This window comes from Amblyraja radiata, chromosome 20 (genome assembly GCF_010909765.2).
Source record: "Amblyraja radiata isolate CabotCenter1 chromosome 20, sAmbRad1.1.pri, whole genome shotgun sequence".
Lineage (NCBI taxonomy): Eukaryota > Metazoa > Chordata > Chondrichthyes > Rajiformes > Rajidae > Amblyraja > Amblyraja radiata.
In genome coordinates this window covers 37,222,735-37,241,592 of record NC_045975.1, presented here as the reverse complement: position 1 = coordinate 37,241,592, position 18,858 = coordinate 37,222,735, and the positions used below count along the sequence as shown (strand labels likewise).

Genomic DNA, 18,858 nt, shown 5'->3' with positions numbered 1-18,858 from the left:
TTATATTTTCTCCTCCATATGAATGATATTAAACAATATCAAATAATATCAAACAATTGGAACTGCTTTCTTTTCCTTGATAACAATACTGAAAAATATGAATTCCATAATTTGTGACATAAAAATACACATTTTAATGGGATCATTATATACAGATGTAACATTTCAATTTTGAGATCGGGGGGGGAGGGAGGTGGGGGGGCTGGGGGCAAATATGCGTCAAGCCAATAGCCTAATCGTTAAAGAGTTAAAAGATAGCCTAATCGATAAAGAGCTGAGAAGAGGAATCGGAGCTGCCAAGGAAAGGTACTCTGAGAAGTTGAGGAGCAAGTTCTCAGCTAATGACTCTTCTTCAGTTTGGAAGGGCATGCAAATAATCACCAGCTATAAGAGGAAAGCCCCCTGCTCTTTGGACAATCATCAGCTGACGAACTACCCGAATGAGTTTTACTGCAGGCTTGAAAATCAGAAACGTAACCCTGGTACCCCTTCCCCAACAAACAGCCAGACCCCAGTCTGCAAAGAATGGACCCTGCACCCTCTCCTTCCCATTCACCACTTCACACCTACTTAAGGCAAGACTCCAGTATGAAAAGAATGGACCCTTTCCCACCCCAAACAACACTTCACACCCAATTACTCATTTTGAACCAGTACCTGCAAAGACTGGGCCCTTCTACACCCACCCCACTCCAATCACCACTTCACACCCAATGACTGCACCTCCACAGACACCTCTGTCAAGCTTCTCAAGTTTACGGATGACACAACCCTGATTGGACTGATCCAGGATGGGGATCTCTGTACTCTTTTCAGTTTGACATCTTTCCTATAACATGGTGCCCAGAACTGAACACAATATTCTAAATGCGGTCTCACCAATGTCTTATACAACTGCAATATGACCTCCCAACTTCTATACTCAATACTCTGACTGATGTGGGCCAAAGTGGCAAAATACTTTTTGACCACCTGATATACCTGCGACACGACCGTCAAGGAACCATGCAACCATCAACCATTCCTGTGCCCACCTGGCTAATTGATCCAGATCCTGCTGCAATCTTTCACAACCATCTTCACTATCTGCAAAACCACTCACTTCTGTATACTCAGCAAACTTGCTAATCTTGCCCTGTTCTGTGACGTTTCACAGAGTGCTGGAGTAACTCAACGGGTCAGGCTGAGTATAGAAGTTGGGAGGTCATGTTGCAGTTGCATAAGAAGTTGGTGAGGCCGCATTCAGAGTATTGTGTTCAGTTCTGGGCACCATGTTATAGGAAATATGTCATCAAACTGGAAAGGGTACAGTGAAGATTTATGAGGATGTTGCCAGGACTAGAGGGCCAGAGCAATAGGGAGAGGTTGAGTAGGCTGGGACTCTATTTCATGGAGCACAGGAGGATGAGGGATGATCGAATAGAGGTGTATAAAATCATGATTTGAATAGATATGGTTGAGTCTTTTGCCCCGAGTAAGTGAATCGAGGAGCAGAGGACATAAGTTTAAGGTGAAGGGCAAAAGATTTAATAGGAATCTGTGGGGTATGTTTTTCACACAAAGGGTGGTAGGTGTATGGAACAAGCTGCCAGAGGAGGTAGTTGAGGCAGGGACTATCGCAACATTTAAGAAACAGTTAGACAGGTACATGGATAGGACAGGTTCGGAGGGATATGGATCAAACGTGGGCAGGTGGGACTAGTGCAGATGGGACATGCTGGGCCGAAGGGCCTGTTTCCACACTGTATCACTCTATGACTCTATCTTTCCCTCTCAAACCCATTCTCCTGCCTTCTCCCCATTACCTCTGACACCCTTTTCAATCAAGAATCTATCAATCTCCTCCTGAAAAATGTCCATTGACTTGACCTCCACAGCTGTCTGTGGCAATGAATTCCACAGTTCACCACCCTCTGACTTAAGAAATTCCTGCCATCTCCTTCTTAAAGGAATGTCTTTTAATTCTGAGGCTGTGGCCACTGGTCAGATTCAGATTCAGATTCAATTTTAATTGTCATTGTCAGTGTACAGTACAGTCCTGGTCCTAGACTCTCCCACTAGTGGAAACATCCACTCCATCCAGGTTTTTACCAGGCTGGGACAGACGGCAACAGCTTCACACCCTGTCCCAAAGCTTGTCCTGTCCTGCATCACCCAAGGCAGCAGAGACGTTATAGGAGAGGGCAAGCACCGTAACAAAGTAGCTCACGATGGTTTGGGTAACATTCAGGAATGTCTATGCATGGCATATCATGAATATTACTGAAGAACGGTCTTGACCCGAACTATAATCCATACCTTTTCTCCAGAGATGCTGCCTGACCCTCTGAGTTACTCCAGCACTCTGTGACATGTCACCTATGCATGTTCTCCACAGATGCTGCCTGACTCGCTGAGTTACTCCAGCACTCTGAAACGTCGCCTATTCATATTCTCCACAGATGCTGCCTGACCCACTGAGTTACTCCAGCACTTTGTGACTATTTTCCCTTCACCTATCTGCCCAAGCCCACTCTCCCCCCTCCTTTCCTATGTTCCTTTCCACCCATAAACCTCTCTCTGCCTTTACATTTCACCCCTCTTTCAAATCTGCTCTCCTTATCTACATGCATTTTTCTTCTTCAATTTTTAGTCATAGAATGATGCAGTGTGGAAACAGGCGCTTCAGCCCAACTTGCCCACACCGACCAACATGTCCCATCTAAACTAGTCCCACTCACACGCTTTTAGCCCATATCCATCTAAATCTGTCCTATCCATGTACGTGTCCAAATGTCTCTTAAATATTAGGATAGTCCCAGCCTTAACTACCTCCTCTGGCAGCTCGTTACATACACCCAGCACCCTTTGTGTGAAAAAGCTACCTCAGATTCCTGTCAATTTCTGAAATATTGGTCATGAATTTGGTGTAAAAATGCTCCAAAACAAGGCTCAGAATGGATCAGAGAGCATCTAAAACCCCAGAGCTTCTAGGGCCCTTAAGCGGGCCCTGGACCCTGGCATCGAGGGACTTCACGCTTCACGCTCGTGATGTGCGCAGCGCGCACATTATTTCACATTAAGTTTTTTTGTAATCCTGTCATGCCACCCCTCCTTTTTGAAAAGCTTTGTACGGGCCTGCCAGGTGATGCGCTGTTTTGGAATGGGCCCTGGCCCACAGGCCTCAGGCCACCTCCTATCTGATGGAAGGCAGAAGCCGGAGCCTGTTAACTAGCCTGTGCCCTGGTCTTGTTGCAGCTTCCGCACCATCTATCGGGACCTGCACAAAGCCATAGTCGCAGCCAACGAGCAGGAGGACTTGCGGTGGTGGCACAACACTCACGGCCCCGGCATGCCCATGAGCTGGCCGCAGCTTGAGGTGAGTGTCTCTCTCTCTCTTTCTCTCTCGCCTTGTTTGGGTGGGGGGAGGTGTGCAGCGGGGAGAGGGATGTCCTGGCTGTTCCGGTGGTAGCGTGTTCACCCTGAAGTGAGAGGGACTTTGTGTTGATCTGTGGGGAAGTCGGTGAGCGATTCATTGAATTCCACATTCCACAGAAGCAGCAATCTGCAGCTACTGTGCTCTGTGGGTGACAGGGGGGAGCGGTTTGTAGAAACTGCCTGCACAGGATCAGCAGACTGCTGCAGGGGGGTGCCCTCAGCCCTCTCCATGCACCCTTTAGGATGGGTAGGAGGTGTCATCAGCCCTTTAGTGACACTCCTGTGTACATTGTGCTGCTCTCTGGAGAAGGTGCATACGCAAGAGGCATGACTGCTGCAGAACAAACTCCATGCAGCACAGTGGTGCAGCCATTCCAGTGCCTCCTGCCTTGCTGCTTCAGGTTCATCCCTGACCTCCGGGTGCTGTCTGGCAGCGTTTGCACGGCCTGCCAAAAGGTGAGAGAGTCAACCGCATGTTTACTTGTCGCATGCACCGGGACGGGAACAAAGACATCCCATCTAGTGCAGCTTTACAGGCGCATTAAAGGCCCCAACGCAGACAAATAAATATTGCAAGTAATGATCAGTTTTTTCTAGGTAACCCAGACCACTGTAGTACGTTAAGTACGTCAATCTCTCTTTCGTGCTGGGCAGCTCAGTATCGAGAAATATCCACCTTCATTCGTGGATGTTTGAACGACTGAACCAGTCAGTGCACCTGTCGAGCCCACATGGAATCCCCCAGGTTTTCTGTCTTCCGCCCCGATCCAAACGCGTGCTGGTGGAATGACTCCAAAGTTTAGGTGAATGACGAAAAGAATTGAAGGGGAGCGGATAGTATGTGAGAGAAAAGTAGGAGAGGGGGGAATGGGAATAAAGGGATTTCCATTGGAATTATTCTAGACCCATGGGCCAAATAGCATTGTGCATCGCTCTAAGTACAATATTCATGCTGTAAATATAATCATTCCTGCCACTGGTACATTTTGATTTACTCTCTGCCCCTGACAGGAGTGGTTTCCTGAGGCAAACCGAGCGATCCACCGCAAGGAGAAGTGTGGTCAAGTCACAGAGGAAGTGACGCTCACAAACATCTTGCCGTCCAGTGGCTCCATGTCCCGCTCCTCTCCTCCACAGGACAGGTACACAACCTCCGACAACGGCCCCCCCCGCGCGCCCATCCCTGCCCTCTCTCCTTACTCTTCTTCCATGGCACATGGATGGCAGTCTGCAGATGCTGATGTGTGGTTGGGGGTGGCTGCAGTCTTCTGTGCCTCCTCTGACGTGTGCAGATGATGCCAGGTTACCTCTGCTAACTGGGGGGGGGGGGGGGGGGGGCAAACGCACTTGCTCTCCGCCAGTGCTCAACTCCCTATTGTCAACACCTCGACAAGCCAGCTGTGGGCACGATGCCAAGGAAGAGACTCCTGGGCCTTGGATCCAAGTAGTAGAGTTATTGTGGACCGGACCACTATGGCAAGGTCCCTGCTTGTGCCCATAAACTGGCCCCTCAACATTTATCATGCACACACACGCACGCACGCACAACCAGTTCATCTCCAATAGTGGAGTGCACCAATATATGATGAAATACACAACAAACCCTGAACGGGTGCAGGAAGGAACTGCAGATGCTGGTTTCCACCGAAGATAGACACAAAATGCTGGAGTAACTCAGCGGGACAGGCAGCATCTCTGGAGAGAAGGAACGGGTGACGTTTCGGGTCGAGACCCTTCTTCAGGCTGAATGTCAAAGGAAGAGGGAGTTACAGAGATGATGAGGAGCAAGAGATCAAAAGAGACCCTGCATGGGCTTTTGGGGAAGATGAGAGTAGATGATTGCGGGAAGGAGTTTGCTGGGGTGAAGTGACACTCGAACCCTGATGGTGGCAGATCGACTGGAGGGAAGGTTCCAGAATGACAGGAGGCAACAGTGTGTGATCTTGTACCTAACCGTGCAGGACCAGGAGATTGGTGGGTGGAGAGAGGATTTCACTGTTCCTAAACTGCTTTTTAACAATGCAGGTGTAACATGGAGGGGAAGACAGTCTCAGACACAACTTTACCTGACGGCCATCGGCAACTGTTAGTAACCAGCCCGTCCAGCTCTCTCCTCTGCCCCCACCCCCCCCCCCCCCCCTTTTGCCCTGCCTTGCTTCAGTCCTCCCTACCAGCCTACCCCCCCCATCCCCTACCTGCTTTTCCCCCCTTAGCCCTGCTCCACCTCCTGACCCTCCCCTCCCCTCCCCCCCCTCTCTCTCCCCCCCTCTCCCTCTCCCTCTCCCCCTCCCTCCCCTCCCCCCCTCCTCCCCCTCTCCCCCTCCCCCTTTCCCTTATGGAAACTGGCCACATGTGGGTTGTCTCTGGGGAAGAGAGCATTGCAAACATGATGCCCTTATTTAGGAAAAAGAGAAGTGTTTTTTCGAACACAGCGGGGAGTAGATAATGTAAAGCTGGTGATGTGTAAACCTAGAGACAGCATCCTGTTTTAAAAAAAGATTCATTGTTACTTTGTAAAGTCCAGGCGAGTACGTGACAGCTGGTGAAACAAACACAGAGGATGTGGCTTGAGATTAATTTAGTTGTTTGATCGGCAAGTGGGGATAGAATTTCAAAATGGTATTTGACATTGGTCTGCCGCAAGCGTGCATGCAGAGGGGTGGAGGCAGGATCTGGCCACTGCCAGCTCTGAATGTTGCTGAATAGCGGATTCCAACTGAGTTACTGACCTGCGCTTGTGTATACAAGACATCGTCAAACTCTGCAGCCAGCAAAAAAAAAACCCCATCAAATATAAACAATGATTAGGTTGCAAGGACAGATATATACTGATGAAACATTTTGCAATTGGTATCTAACAGAATGATGAAGTGATATATTTTAATGTGGAAAAGAATATCAGGAATGGAATATACCCCCACACATTGAAGTTGAAGGGTGAATGTTAGATGGTGGTTTGAAACTCCACGGGATCGTGAGCTTAATCCATATCGGATACGATGCTTTTTATGTTATAAACCACTCTTCACGCCTCGCGCAGAGTACTATTCTCCACTTTGGGAAAGCAGTGCAGAGGAGCTTGAAGAGTTTCCTGTCAAGGTCCCAGGTATGAAGAGAGACGAGGACATATCAGGTTGTCGGAGTGCAGAGGCTGAGAATCGTGACTAGTTTTGTCATCAGTGGAAGGTGTCTGCAGTGAGTCACCCAGGGAGAGGGAGTCGATGTGCCGGTGGGGGGGGGAATGAGCAAAAGGAAGTGAGTTTGTACAGCCAGCGACTCACAGGAGGGCAGCGGACTAGGAGTGTTTGACTGTCCTGGCCAGTGTTTGACAGCAGGGTCTCCAAACCCTCCCCCGACCTGATCTTAGCTTCTGAAATGCTCTCTGTCGCTCTGACTACACTGATAATCACACACACACACACACACACACACACACACAAACGCTGCGTTTGCACTCATCTCTGCCTTCCTTCCCACAGCGGAGTTAAAGATTACTCATCGGATTGGTCGGATGAGGACAGCCCGAGGAAGTCTGTGTCGGGACCGGACGAGGCAGTGAAGGTAGCGGCTGTCAGAGTGCGGGCACTGTATGATTACCTGGGGCAGGAGGCTGATGAGCTGAGCTTTTCTGCAGGTACTGACCAACTAACACACGTTGGCTTCGATGCGCAATGTTGCCCACGTGGCCTCCAGATGCTCTGCATGTTTGTGTGGTGATCACTGCCCCCAGACCCAGCCACATCCCACCCAGAACAATCCCTCTTTCACTGCCTTCCACTGAATTCTCGCCCATTTCCTCAATTTCATGGCATTCTGCTCTCACCCCCCCCCCCCCCCCCCGTGCTAGCAGAGACAGTTGCCCCAGTCCTCGCCTTTCACTCAGCGAGCCTCTGCACCCAGCGCATCGCCCTTTGCCATTCCCGCCAGTTGTAATGGCATTCCACCTCCACCCAACCCCTTTCTGCATTCCACAGGGCCCTGTCCCTCTGTGAATCCCTGGTCCACTCATTGCCCCCCCGACCACCTCCACACGACCCCTGGCAGTTTCCCCTCAGACGATAGGAGGTGCAACGTTTTGATCTTAACTGGGTTAAAGGACATGGTGTTTGTGCTGAAGACTGGAATCAGACTGGTTGGGATATTGAAGGCTATGTGAGTGTGTTGGGTGGTGTTGAATGGGCAGTGGACAGTGAACAGGACACTGGCATTACCTTGGTTGGATAATCGAGGTTGAGGGGAGCATGGGACAATAAGGATTAAACTTTATTTAAATTGTTTTTGTATTTTGTTGGCATCTGTGAGGCCAGCATTATTTTTGTCTTCCCTAATTACTGTGGGAAGGTGGTGGTGAGCCGCAATATCAAACTGCTCCAGTCCCCTCCCCCCTGATGAAGCTTCTCCCAGGGTGGTTGGGAATTCCAGGATTTAGTCCCAGCAGCTGTGCAGGAATGGTGATGATCTCCAGGTCAGGGTGGTGAATGACTTAGAGGGGATACTCCATGTGGCCGGGTTCCCATGAGCCTTTGCCCTGATGTCAGACAAAGGCAAAGATCCTATAGCAGAGCAAGATAGACCAGTCCTGCTAAATGCAATGGGCAGACATGTAGTACGCAACGGAGCGGAACGTGGGCCTTTTTTTCATCCATTTCAGTAACCCGACCCGACTCGCAGTGTAATCAACTTTACGGGGGAACAGTTTGTGTTAATAAATTAATTCTAAAAATGAGGAGAAGATTTTTACCAAAGAACTTATATTTTTACGAGGATGTTTCCGTAACCGGCTTCCGTCTCCGCACTAGTATCCTATGGGATCTTTGGTGCGGAGACGGAAGCCGATTACGAAAATGGGGCCGAAAATTACCCATGAATCTGCCCATGACCGTACTACGTCTTTTTCGTCGAGTGGACTATCTTGCTCGCTATAGGATCTTTGGAGCCCTGAATGCTTCCAGCAATCTCATTTTACACCCTGGACGCGTGTGATTGGAATCTGGAATCTTTCACCATGCGCATCTCAATCAGCTTATCTCCTGCCCAGAGGCCAGCTCTTAGTACCAGGACCCACCCGTATATCCCAATGCAAGGCCCACAGTGATACAATCCGCAATGGATTTGTCATGGAGTCCAATGGTCTGAGGTGGAGCCTCGGCAGAAAAAGCCAGCAGTGCTTAACATTTCTCTGACATAACATTTGTTTAGCAAATTTGTTTGCCCGAGGTAGAAGAGATGAGTTTGGGAGATGTTGCCGGGCATAGCCAAGGAAAGTAACAGCTGGTTCCATACTGCAACCACTGTGCACCAAGGGTGGGGGGGATGTGAATATTTCGGCAGGTGAATGGGAAACCAATCAAGCAAACTGCTTCTCCTGGATGGTGTTGTGTTTGTTGAGTGTTGTTGTTGAGTGGGACTCCATCACATTCCTGACTTGAGCCTTGTAGATGGGGAATGCCATTGACCACGAATTATGCTGGAGTGGCCACATACACAATGTGGCCACAAGAGCAGGTCAGAGGCTGGGAATCTTACAAAGCTTGAGTGAATACTCTATCTATCTGGATGACTGCAGCTTGATGAAGTACAGTACACAGGACATGGTGGTCCACTTGCTGGGCGTCCCATCACAACCACCACTGGCACATGGGTAGCAGCAGTTTGTACCATTCACAAGATGCACTGCAGCAACTTGCCAACAATCCTAATGGCCCTGTCCCACTGTACAAGTTAATTCAAGTGCTCTCCCGAGTTTAAAGAAAAATCAAACTCGTGGTAAGCACGTAGAATGTACGTAGCGGGTACGTCGGTGCTCGGGGACGTCTCTTAGCGGCTCGTAACGCTAACGGCAGGTACTTGGGAAGACTCGTGAAGATTTTTCAACATGTTGAAAAGTGTCCATGAGAGCCCCGAGTACCGCTGAGTGGCCATTACCGTAAATCTCCGAGTTCGAATCAAGGCAAACTCGGGAGCTCTTTGAATGAACTCGTTCAGTGGGACAAGGCTTTTAGACAACATCTTCCAAACAGGGCCAATCCCAGCTAGGAGGACGAGGGCAGCAAAAGCACCAACTGTGCAGCGGTAGAGTTGCTGCCTTACAGCGCTTGCAGCGCCGGAGACCCAGGTTCAATCCCGACTATGGGTGCTGTCTGTACGGAGTTTGTACGTTCTCCCCGTGACCGCGTGGGTTTTCTCCGAGATCTTCGGTTTCCTCCCGCACTCCAAAGACGTACAGGTCTGTAGGTTAATTGGCTTGGTGTAAGTGTAAATTGTCCCAAATGTGTGTAGGGTAGTGTTAATGTGTAGGGATCGCTGGTCGGTGCAGACCCGGTGGGCCGAAGGGCCTGTTTCCGCGCTGTATCTCTGAACTAAACTAAACTGGAGGTTGCCCCTCCAAGCCATGCTCCATCCCGACTTGGAAATATATCACCGTGCCTGCACCATCATTTGGTTAAAATCCTGGAACTTGTGGAACTCGCGGTATTGTGGGTCTACTCACACCTCAAGATGGCAACAGTTCAAGGTGATAGATAGTTAATCGACACCTTCTCAAAGGCTAATAGAGATGGGGCAATGAAATGCTGGCTCGCCCTGTGAGGCCCACATCCATTGTATGAATATAAACAAAGATGGTGGAAAGGCTTGGCGTGTCAACAGATGAGTCACTGATTGGAGAATACTGAGCCTCTGGCCTGCTCAAAGCCTGACTGAAGGCCTGACCCCTGTACAGAGGTATTGATCACTGCCTGGTGCAGTGGTGCAGCTCATAGAGCATTAGCGTGCCACAGATCTGGGTTCAAGCCTGACCTTGGGTGCTGTCTGTGTGTGGAGTTTATACCTTCTCCCTGTCACCTTCCTCTGAGTGCTCCACTCAGGGTTTAATTTGCTACTGAAACTGCCCCCATGTGCAGGTGAATGGTAGCGTCTGGGGGGAGTTGATGTGGTGGGAATGAAATGGGATTATGTAGGATTGGTGTAAATGGGTGGTTGATGGTGGGCGTGGACTGGGTGGGCCAAAGGATATGTTTCTATGCTGTCTCTCTCCAAGACTAGCTGGGTCCATGGCAGCTGACAGTGCAGCAGAGGGCCATGTAGCCAAATATTCCTCTTTACTCTTCCCCCTTGAAGTGTTTGAAGGGGGAGGATCCAGCCTCAGGGCAGTGGAGAACTGGAGCATGAATTGCCGAGCATGTTATGCGGAACAGACACATTTGCATGCTGTGGACTGTAAAATGGAACCTGGTTTGTTTTTTTGCAGGCCCATTAACCTTGGCTGTCTTTGCACACTGCTTGCCAACTTCAATCCTGTGCATGGTTTCAGGCACAAAGGCAGCATCAAATTTTGCCCACTTACACTTCTAACCTCCAGCCTGAAGTTGCCTGATTAAGTTCCAGTTGAAGCCTGAAGACTTCTGCTTCACAACAGCAAGACTTTGTGGCCTTCCCAGGGCACCGCACCAATGTAGGAACCAGTCCGTCACATGGTACTACATGGCCTGCATTCACAGGGCACTGACCTTGCTGACTCCTAGCAGCAGCGTCTAGTGGCCAGTCGCTGAATAAATGAGGCCTTTTGTGGGGAGGGGGTGGCCTGACCTGACTCACGGCAGAGATCTAGTCATCGTCTGATGGTTGTGTGAGGAAGTGTGAGCTGAGCGCCACATCAGCAAGGCAGCATTTGTTGCAGATTGTGAACTGCACCTGCAGTAAAATGCAAATTGTAATGTCGCTGAAGTTGCTTTTCACCTCCTTTGGCAGCAGCTCCACCTGCACCCTGGGTCAGGACATGAACCGCAGCTCCCATCCCCAGCAGTTACCTGTCCTCGTGTTTTCCCACAGGTGAAGAGTTCCTGAAGATCGGAGAAGAGGACGAACAAGGCTGGTGCAAGGGCCAACTCGGCAGCGGACAAGCAGGACTGTACCCGGCCAACTACGCAGTGCTGGCCCATTCCTGATCCGTGCCTCCTGCAGCCTCTCCCTCTCCCACTCTTTGCTGACGTTTCTTCTTCCTTCTCCCACTTTTATCCCTCGAGTGAAGGATTGCGGACACTTGTGTTTATTAATCTCCGGCCTGGATGGCACCTCGTGATCCCTCATGTTTAGTTTTGTTTATCTAACCAGGTGCCTGAGCCAGCTGTACCGAGCCTCGAGAATGATCGATGGATTGTTCAGGTAGCAGACCCTTGACTTGTGAGATTGTCCCTTCCTTAATAATAGCAGGAGATGCTCGGCAGATCAGGCATGCTCGGTAGATCAGGCAGCATCTATGAAGAGAGGAATACAGTTGACGTTTTCGGCCCGTGACCTGAGTTTTGAGCAAACATACTGACGTTTCTCTCTCCACAGATGCTGGGTGGTCTGAGACACTTCCCAGCTGTAGGCTCTGGATGGTTTAGATGGGTTCTGGATCTGGATGTCTATTTAAGTTGTATCCTGTACCTCATCCTTTTACTAGAAAATGAAGGGCAGTTTGAGCACAGTGAATGCTGGAATAGGTGCAGTGACGATGTTCTGAATGAAAGATGATGTAATTCTCAACCAAGCCAGAAAGGACGATGTTCTAGTTGATCTCCAGTGTACCTGACAAGAGAAAATAAACATGAGCGATCACCCACTGGTTTGGAGACTCATTCCGGGACCCATCCGTGTGCTGTTACTGCATCCAGGAGGACGGTTCACACAGCTGCTTGCAGGAGACGTCATTCGGCCCATCACTATTCTGTGCAGAACTGGCTGGGTCACTGCTCCCCCCCCCCCCCCCCCCCCCCCCGGCTCGATGTGCAGCAAAGACAGTTGTGCTCATCCAGCTGTTTTGTGATGGTCACATCTGTCTGCACAATCCTCAGCCAAAGTTCTACACGTGCTCAGCTTGGCTCAAATCAATGCAGGTGGCTCCCCATCGCGACCCTGGCCTCCTATGTAACGCCTTTGTACAACGCCCCACCGTACAGCTGCTGAGCAACTTAATGGTCACGACTCCTGCATTCACACCTAAATCATTCCCATATTTAATAATAAGGGTGCCAGCACTCAGCCCTGTCGAACATCACTTATCATAGGCTTGTGTTGGTTTGCCAGGTTCCATTCTTACACACTTGGTTATCTTTGCTCCTATCACTACCCTGCACAATCGCTTTGCCTTTCACTTGTTACATTTCTCTTCATCTGAAGCCTTCACTTCCCACCCCTCGACCACTTAATTCAAAGTCTTTCCCACAGCCCAAGTTTGCGGAGGACAATGGTCGCAGCGTAATGGAAGTGAAACCCATCTGCCGGTTTGGCTCCCTGCTTCCTCAGTCCTGGTACCAGTGTCCCATTAACAAACCATCGCCCCGAGGCCAAAGTTTGTGCCACACTTTTAATTCTATAATCATCTCCTTGGCCCTGGTTCCAATTTGTATTTACCTTGACTAGTAATCCAGAGATTAGAGATTTGGATCCTAATTGTTCACAACCCTTCATCAAAACCACATTCTTGTTTGACCTACATGACTGGTTTAGCTCTGCATCAATGAGATCATAGCCCTGTGCTCCAGGTTCCTGTCCAGCACCAATAATAAAAGCAGCTTGTTCGCAGCCTCATGTAAACCTTGGTTAATCCACGAGCTTGGGCCTACGGAGATGCCAGACTGCCAACGTTTCCGAACCCTTGGATCTTAGAGTCTTACAGTGTGGAAACAGGCCCTTCAGCCCAACTTGCCCACACCGTGTAGCTTGCCCACAATGTCCCAGCTACACTAATCCCACTTGCCTGCGCTTGGTCCATATCCCTTCAAACCTGCCCTATCCTTGTACCTATCTAATTTTTTTTTTAAATGATGGGATAGTCCCAGCCTCAACTGGCAGCTTGTTCCATACACCCACCACCCTTTGTGTGGAAAAAGTTACCCCTTGGATTCCTATTAAATCTTTTACCCTTCACCTTGAACCAATGTCCTCTGGTCCTCGATTCCCCTACTCTGGGCAAGAGACTCTGTGCATCTACCCGATCTATTCCTCTCATGATTTTATTCACCTCTATAAGATCTCCCCTCATCCTCCTGCGCTCCATGGAATAGAGACCCAGCCTACTGAACATCCCCCTATAGCTCACACCCTCTAGTCCTGGCAACATCCTCGTCAATCTTTTCTGAACCCTTTCAAGCTTGACAATATGTTTCCTATAACATGGTGCCCAGAACTGAACATAATTTTCTGGATGCTGTCTCACCAATGTCTTATACAACTGCAACATGACCTCCCAACTTCTATACTCAATAGAAGGCCAAAGTGCCAAAAGCCTTTTTGGCCACCTTATCTAACTGCGACTTGACCTTCAAGGAACCATGCACCTGTACTCCTAGATCCCTCTGCTCTACAACACTACCCAGAGGCTACCATTTACTGTGTAGGCCCTGCCCTTGTTTAACGTCCCAAAATGCAACACCTCGCACTTCTCTGTATTAAATTCCATCAACCATTCCTCCGCCCAACTGGCCAATCGATCCAGTTCCTGCTGCAATTTTTCACAACCATCTTCACTATCTGCAAAACCACTAACCTTTGTATCATCAGCAAACTTGCTAATCTTGCCCTGTATGTTCTCATCCAAATCATTCGTGTAGATGACAAACAGTAACAGGTCCAGCACCGAACCCTGAGGCACACCTATCTTATCCTATTAACATCTCAACACTCCTTTAAATCATCTTTTTCGATGTTACACAGTTTGGTTAATTTGCTGCTGTTCCAGGTAAGTTGAAAGGAAACCTGGGAACTGTGGAGCTGGTCAGTGGGAAGGGAGCATTGGATCCTGTTCCAATGATATAGATTCCGCTCACACTTTCAATGCTCCATCCCTGACTACCTATGGCCTGGTCTGGGCAGGCATCACAGTTGCGGTCATATTGGCTGCAGAACATGCTGTCTACTGTGTGGGTGGCACGGTGGTGCAGCGGTACAGTTGCAGCCTTACAACACTTGCAGCTCCGGAAATCCAGGTTCGATCCCGACTACGGGCGCTGTCTGTACTGAGTTTATACGTTCTCCCCGTGACTGCGTGGGTTTTCTCCAAGATCGTCGGTTTCCTCCCACATTCCAAAGACGTACAGATTTGTAGGTTAATTGGCTTGGTAGAATTGTACATTTTCCCTGGTGTGTGTAGGATAGTGTCAATGTGCGGGGATCGCAGGTCGGCGCAGACTCGATGGGCCGAAGGGCCTGTTTCCACGCTGTATCTCTGAAGCTAAAAACTAAAACCTCCTAACTGTACTGGCACCAATGACCACCACATCAGTCCTCTGGCTTGAATAGCTCCCTGTACCACAGTGCTGTGTTTAATTTGTGTATCCACTCTCTAGTCCCTGCTCTCGGCTGCGAAGGCAGTAAGAGCCCTGTACATGTTGGACATGCAAGGCCTGAGGGTAATGTGGCACCTCCTGCATTCCCAAACCTTCCACACTCCTAGCCCTGCCCTCCTGCCCCTCTTGACTGACCATCCTTCATCTAAGGGGCCTAACCTCCTCCTGGAGTAATGCCTCCTTGTACCTTCTCTCCTCCCTCGTTTATCAGAGTCTGAATCTCTGACTGGATCATCAACTCTGAACCAAAGTCACTTGGGCGGCAGGTACGACTGCCATGCTGTCATCAACAACCACTGTTGCACGGGACCTATCATGTCAGCCTTAACTGTAGTTTGCAAGAAGGTGGCTATTTATTCTTAATAATAATGTTATCACTGGTCTACATTCAGGTTTTAGTTATAAATCTATGCAGTGTTTGTTTTTGTTTTTTAATTTAACCCTAGAATCTCTTTAAAACCGAGAAAAATAAAATGACCATTGGATTCCAATGGGGTCTCATACTCCGCTGTCAGAGTAGCTCTCTGGACCAAAACAATTCATCTGTGATGCTGTTGTGGTCTCTTCAAGTATTGTTCTTGCTTCAGTGAAGACCATTCCTCAGAATCCCATGATCTGTAGACCTGTGTGAAACAGCTGAATCAAACATCGTATGAAATAAGGGCAGTAAATTGTTTGCATTGTTTTTTCTAATGGAAATGCCTTGTGTTTCTAATGGAGGAGTAGAATTAAGAGCAGGAGTTGGCCATCTGAAACTGTCCGCCCCCTTCATCACGATCACAATTGGCCTTCTACCACAGAGCCATTTTGTTGAGTTATTCCCATATTTTTTAATTCCCTATGTAGAAATTAATTATTCTGTTTGAAGTGAACTAATTTGGACAAGTATACGGATAGGATATGTTTAGAGGGATATGGGCCAAATGCAGGCAGATGGAAGTAGTGTAGATGGGACATGTTGATCGATGTGGGCAGGCTGTGGGCATTTCCACACTGTACGACCCTGTGACTCATTGACTGAACTTCCACAACCCTCCAAGGTTAAAAATTTCAAAGATTCACCAAGTGAAGAGTCGTTTTCTCATCTCAGTCTATAATGGTTAATTGTATTCTGTGCCTCCTGGTTCTCAGCCCTAGGGATCATCTGCCCTGTATTGAGCCATTGGTGAATCTTGCAAGTTTCAATGAGATCTTCGTGAGTAGATTATATTCAATATCTCTCCATGTGGTAAGTGCAATATCCCTTGCAATCTATGTTTGCTGGTACTCCCCTATATCTCCCTCCATAACTACCTGATGCTAGAAGATCTTAGGTTTCTGATATGTTGGGTAAGAAGAGCAAAATTATACACAGTGCTCCAGGTGTGGTTTCAACAAGCCCCAAGTAACACTGGAAAGATATCTTCGATCCTCTGGTAGTAAAGAACAACATACCATCCTAACTAGTTGTTTCACCTGCATGTTGGCCTTCAGCGATTTATGAACAAGGACTTCAACCTTTGAACATCAACATTACCCAACCTCTGACAGTTTAAACAAAATTCTGCTTTTTGCAACAAAGCAAATAGTTTCACGTTTCTCCGCGTTACATTGTGTCTGCAATGTTCTTGCTCGCCGGCCTGGCTTCATACACCCTTGAAATCTCGAAATGCTGCACACAAGGGAAGAGCTCACTTTGTTTCACCCTCAGCAGAGCAGTTGCAGACTAGCTTGTCCATGACAACTTCGACCACCACACTGGAGCTCTGTGGTGGGGCGGAACGGTGGCGCAGCGGTAGAGTTGCTGCCTCACAGCGCCAGAGACCCGGGTTCGATCCTGACCACGGGTGCTGTCTGTACAGAGCTTGTACAAATCCCCCCCGTGACCTGATTATGTTTTCTCCACAATCTCCGGTTTCTTCCCACACTCCAAAGACGCACAGGTTTGTAGGCTGACTGGCTTGGTAAAATTGTAAATTGTCCCTTGTGTGTGTTGGATAGTGTTAGTGTGCGGGGATCGCTGGTCGGTGCAGACTCGGTGGGCCAAATGCCTATATCCACGCTGTATTTCTAAACTAAACCGGCTGCACCTCCAGCCAAACTCAGTGCAATCGCATTGTAATCTGTAGCGTTTAAACGGATGCTGAATATTGAAACACAACGTTCTTACCAGACTTGGCAGCGGAATGCCATGAGGGCTTTTACCAGGAATGAGGACAAACACACTTTTATGCTCCAAGGAATAAATTCCTAGTCTGGCCAAACTTTCCCTATAGCTTGGTCCCATGAGGCCTGGCTTAGGTCAACACTGGTAATTATTAGTGTAGCGGCATTAAAAGGAATGACTGCCGGCCTATTCTAAAGGGCAGGTTGTGCCAGTCAAGTTCCTGTGCTTCAGAGTTGCCTGGTGTCACAGTAGTTGGGGCAGTGGGATCAATGAAGTCTGGTCAGGGTGACGATGCTACTCGTTCCCTTCAATGAAGGACTTCCAGAAAAGGCAACGGCGGTTTGCATTGACCCAGATGAGAAGTAGTCAGGGCCGGCTCATCTCTGATATCAATATTGACCAGGGCAACTCCACCCTCGGGGATGGGGCTCAATGCTCCCTATCGGGGCAGGAGGCTCTGGCTCTCCCACCTCATCATCAGGCCAGTTGGGACTACTGGCTGAGCTTCAACCCCTCCATCCCTCCCCACTGGAGCCTTGCCCTTGGCCCTGCTCTGCTCCCATTGCCTGTGCCCCAGTGTCTGCTCTGACTTCCATCCGTACTGCCCTGGAAGGTGGTCTCTGCTGTAATCTGGGAACGTGGCTACTTCTCATCTTGCACTTCACCCACTGTGTGGTTCCACAAATAGCAGACCATGGATTCATGGCTTTGGAACAGATGGCTGGGAGAAGGATTGCTTCTCTTCAAATAGTGTGTCGGAGTCCTGGACTTTAGTGCAGTTGCAGCACCTGAGAAGGTGGCTCACTTCATTCTGTTGCTCTCACCTGCAGGTGAGATACATCCATCCTTGATACATCCATCTAGATATACTAACAGTGACACACAGGATGCCATTCGGCCCGTCAGACTCATACTGGCTTCCAGGAACAGACTCTGCAGTCCTGCTTCTTGCCTTACTCCCCTGTACCCCTTCTCTTATTTTTTCAAATTAAGTTTTTAAGACTCAAGTTTAGTTTCGAGACCCAGCGCAGAAGCGGGTCCTTCGGCCCAGCGTCCAGCGATCACTGCACACTATCCTACACACACTAGGGACAAATTACAATTTTTACCAAGTCTTTGGAATATGGGAGGAAACCGGTGCTCCCGGAGAAAACCCACGCCGGTCACGGGGAGAAGGTACAGACTCCATGCGGACAGCACCCGTGGTCAGGATCAAACCCGGGTCTCCGGTGCTGCAAGGCACAACTCTACAGCTGCGCCAGTTTGCTGTCCTAGTTAGTGGCCTGTTCTGTGCAAGTGGCAACAGACACAGTGTAGGGGTTTTGGTTCCCTTTACTCCACTTCGGGCCCAACTGCCCGAGAAAGGGGTTCCCCTGGGTTCTCGATCTCGGAATTATGGTGGGATGTGATAAAAGGTTGACTTGACCAAAGTGTGCTGATGAGAGAAAACAGAAACCAAGACGGACTCAAAGCAAGTCTAAAATTTACAGGCTTTATTAAACAATGAGAAATCGAATCTCACCAACACTACATAATACGTGGCTAAACTTATGCTTTAAACTAAGACTATGGAAGGAAAATTATCGGGCACGTCGTAAAACTTACTTTACACAATTTTACTTACAAGTACACCCCCTTTCCCCTTCTTCTCTCAACCTCTATCCTATTTCGGGAACTTCACCAGGTCACTGGGGTACTTACAGCTAGATTGATGCATGGTCCGGAGCCGTCCAGCAGAACAGAAAAGAGAGCGAGTTCTGGCTTGACTCCTGCTTTTTATACCCGAGTTTCTCCCTTGAAACCCCCCAGGTGGTCCCCTGGACAAAAGGGTCTTTCGATGATTCCCAGTTTCGATCTGGCATGAACAATAGGCTTCCGATGATAAGGGGTTTGCTGATGTCATGATCAGCCTGATCAGTTATCCCATCGCCTGGATGGGCTCCCATTGTCCTGATGGATGGGTCA

At 49.0% G+C, this 18,858-nt stretch overlaps 1 protein-coding gene across 15 annotated transcripts in view; it reads left to right on the top strand.

The window, feature by feature from the left end:
- pacsin3 (protein kinase C and casein kinase substrate in neurons 3) overlaps positions 1–12,020 on the top strand; it is a 53,510-nt gene extending 41,490 nt beyond the window's left edge. For 12 of the 15 annotated variants that reach the window (XM_033038407.1, XM_033038405.1, XM_033038414.1 and 9 more), the window contains 5 exons: positions 3,238–3,358; positions 4,429–4,559; positions 5,443–5,502; positions 6,897–7,051; positions 11,248–12,020. In XM_033038407.1, coding sequence (XP_032894298.1) covers positions 3,238–3,358; positions 4,429–4,559; positions 5,443–5,502; positions 6,897–7,051; positions 11,248–11,363 — 583 coding nt within the window. In that variant the 3' untranslated portion in view covers positions 11,364–12,020. The remainder of the gene's footprint in view (positions 1–3,237; positions 3,359–4,428; positions 4,560–5,442; positions 5,503–6,896; positions 7,052–11,247) is intronic. The other 3 variants (XM_033038417.1, XM_033038418.1, XM_033038416.1) reach the window with 3 other exon arrangements.
- Positions 12,021–18,858: the final 6,838 nt, after the last annotated feature.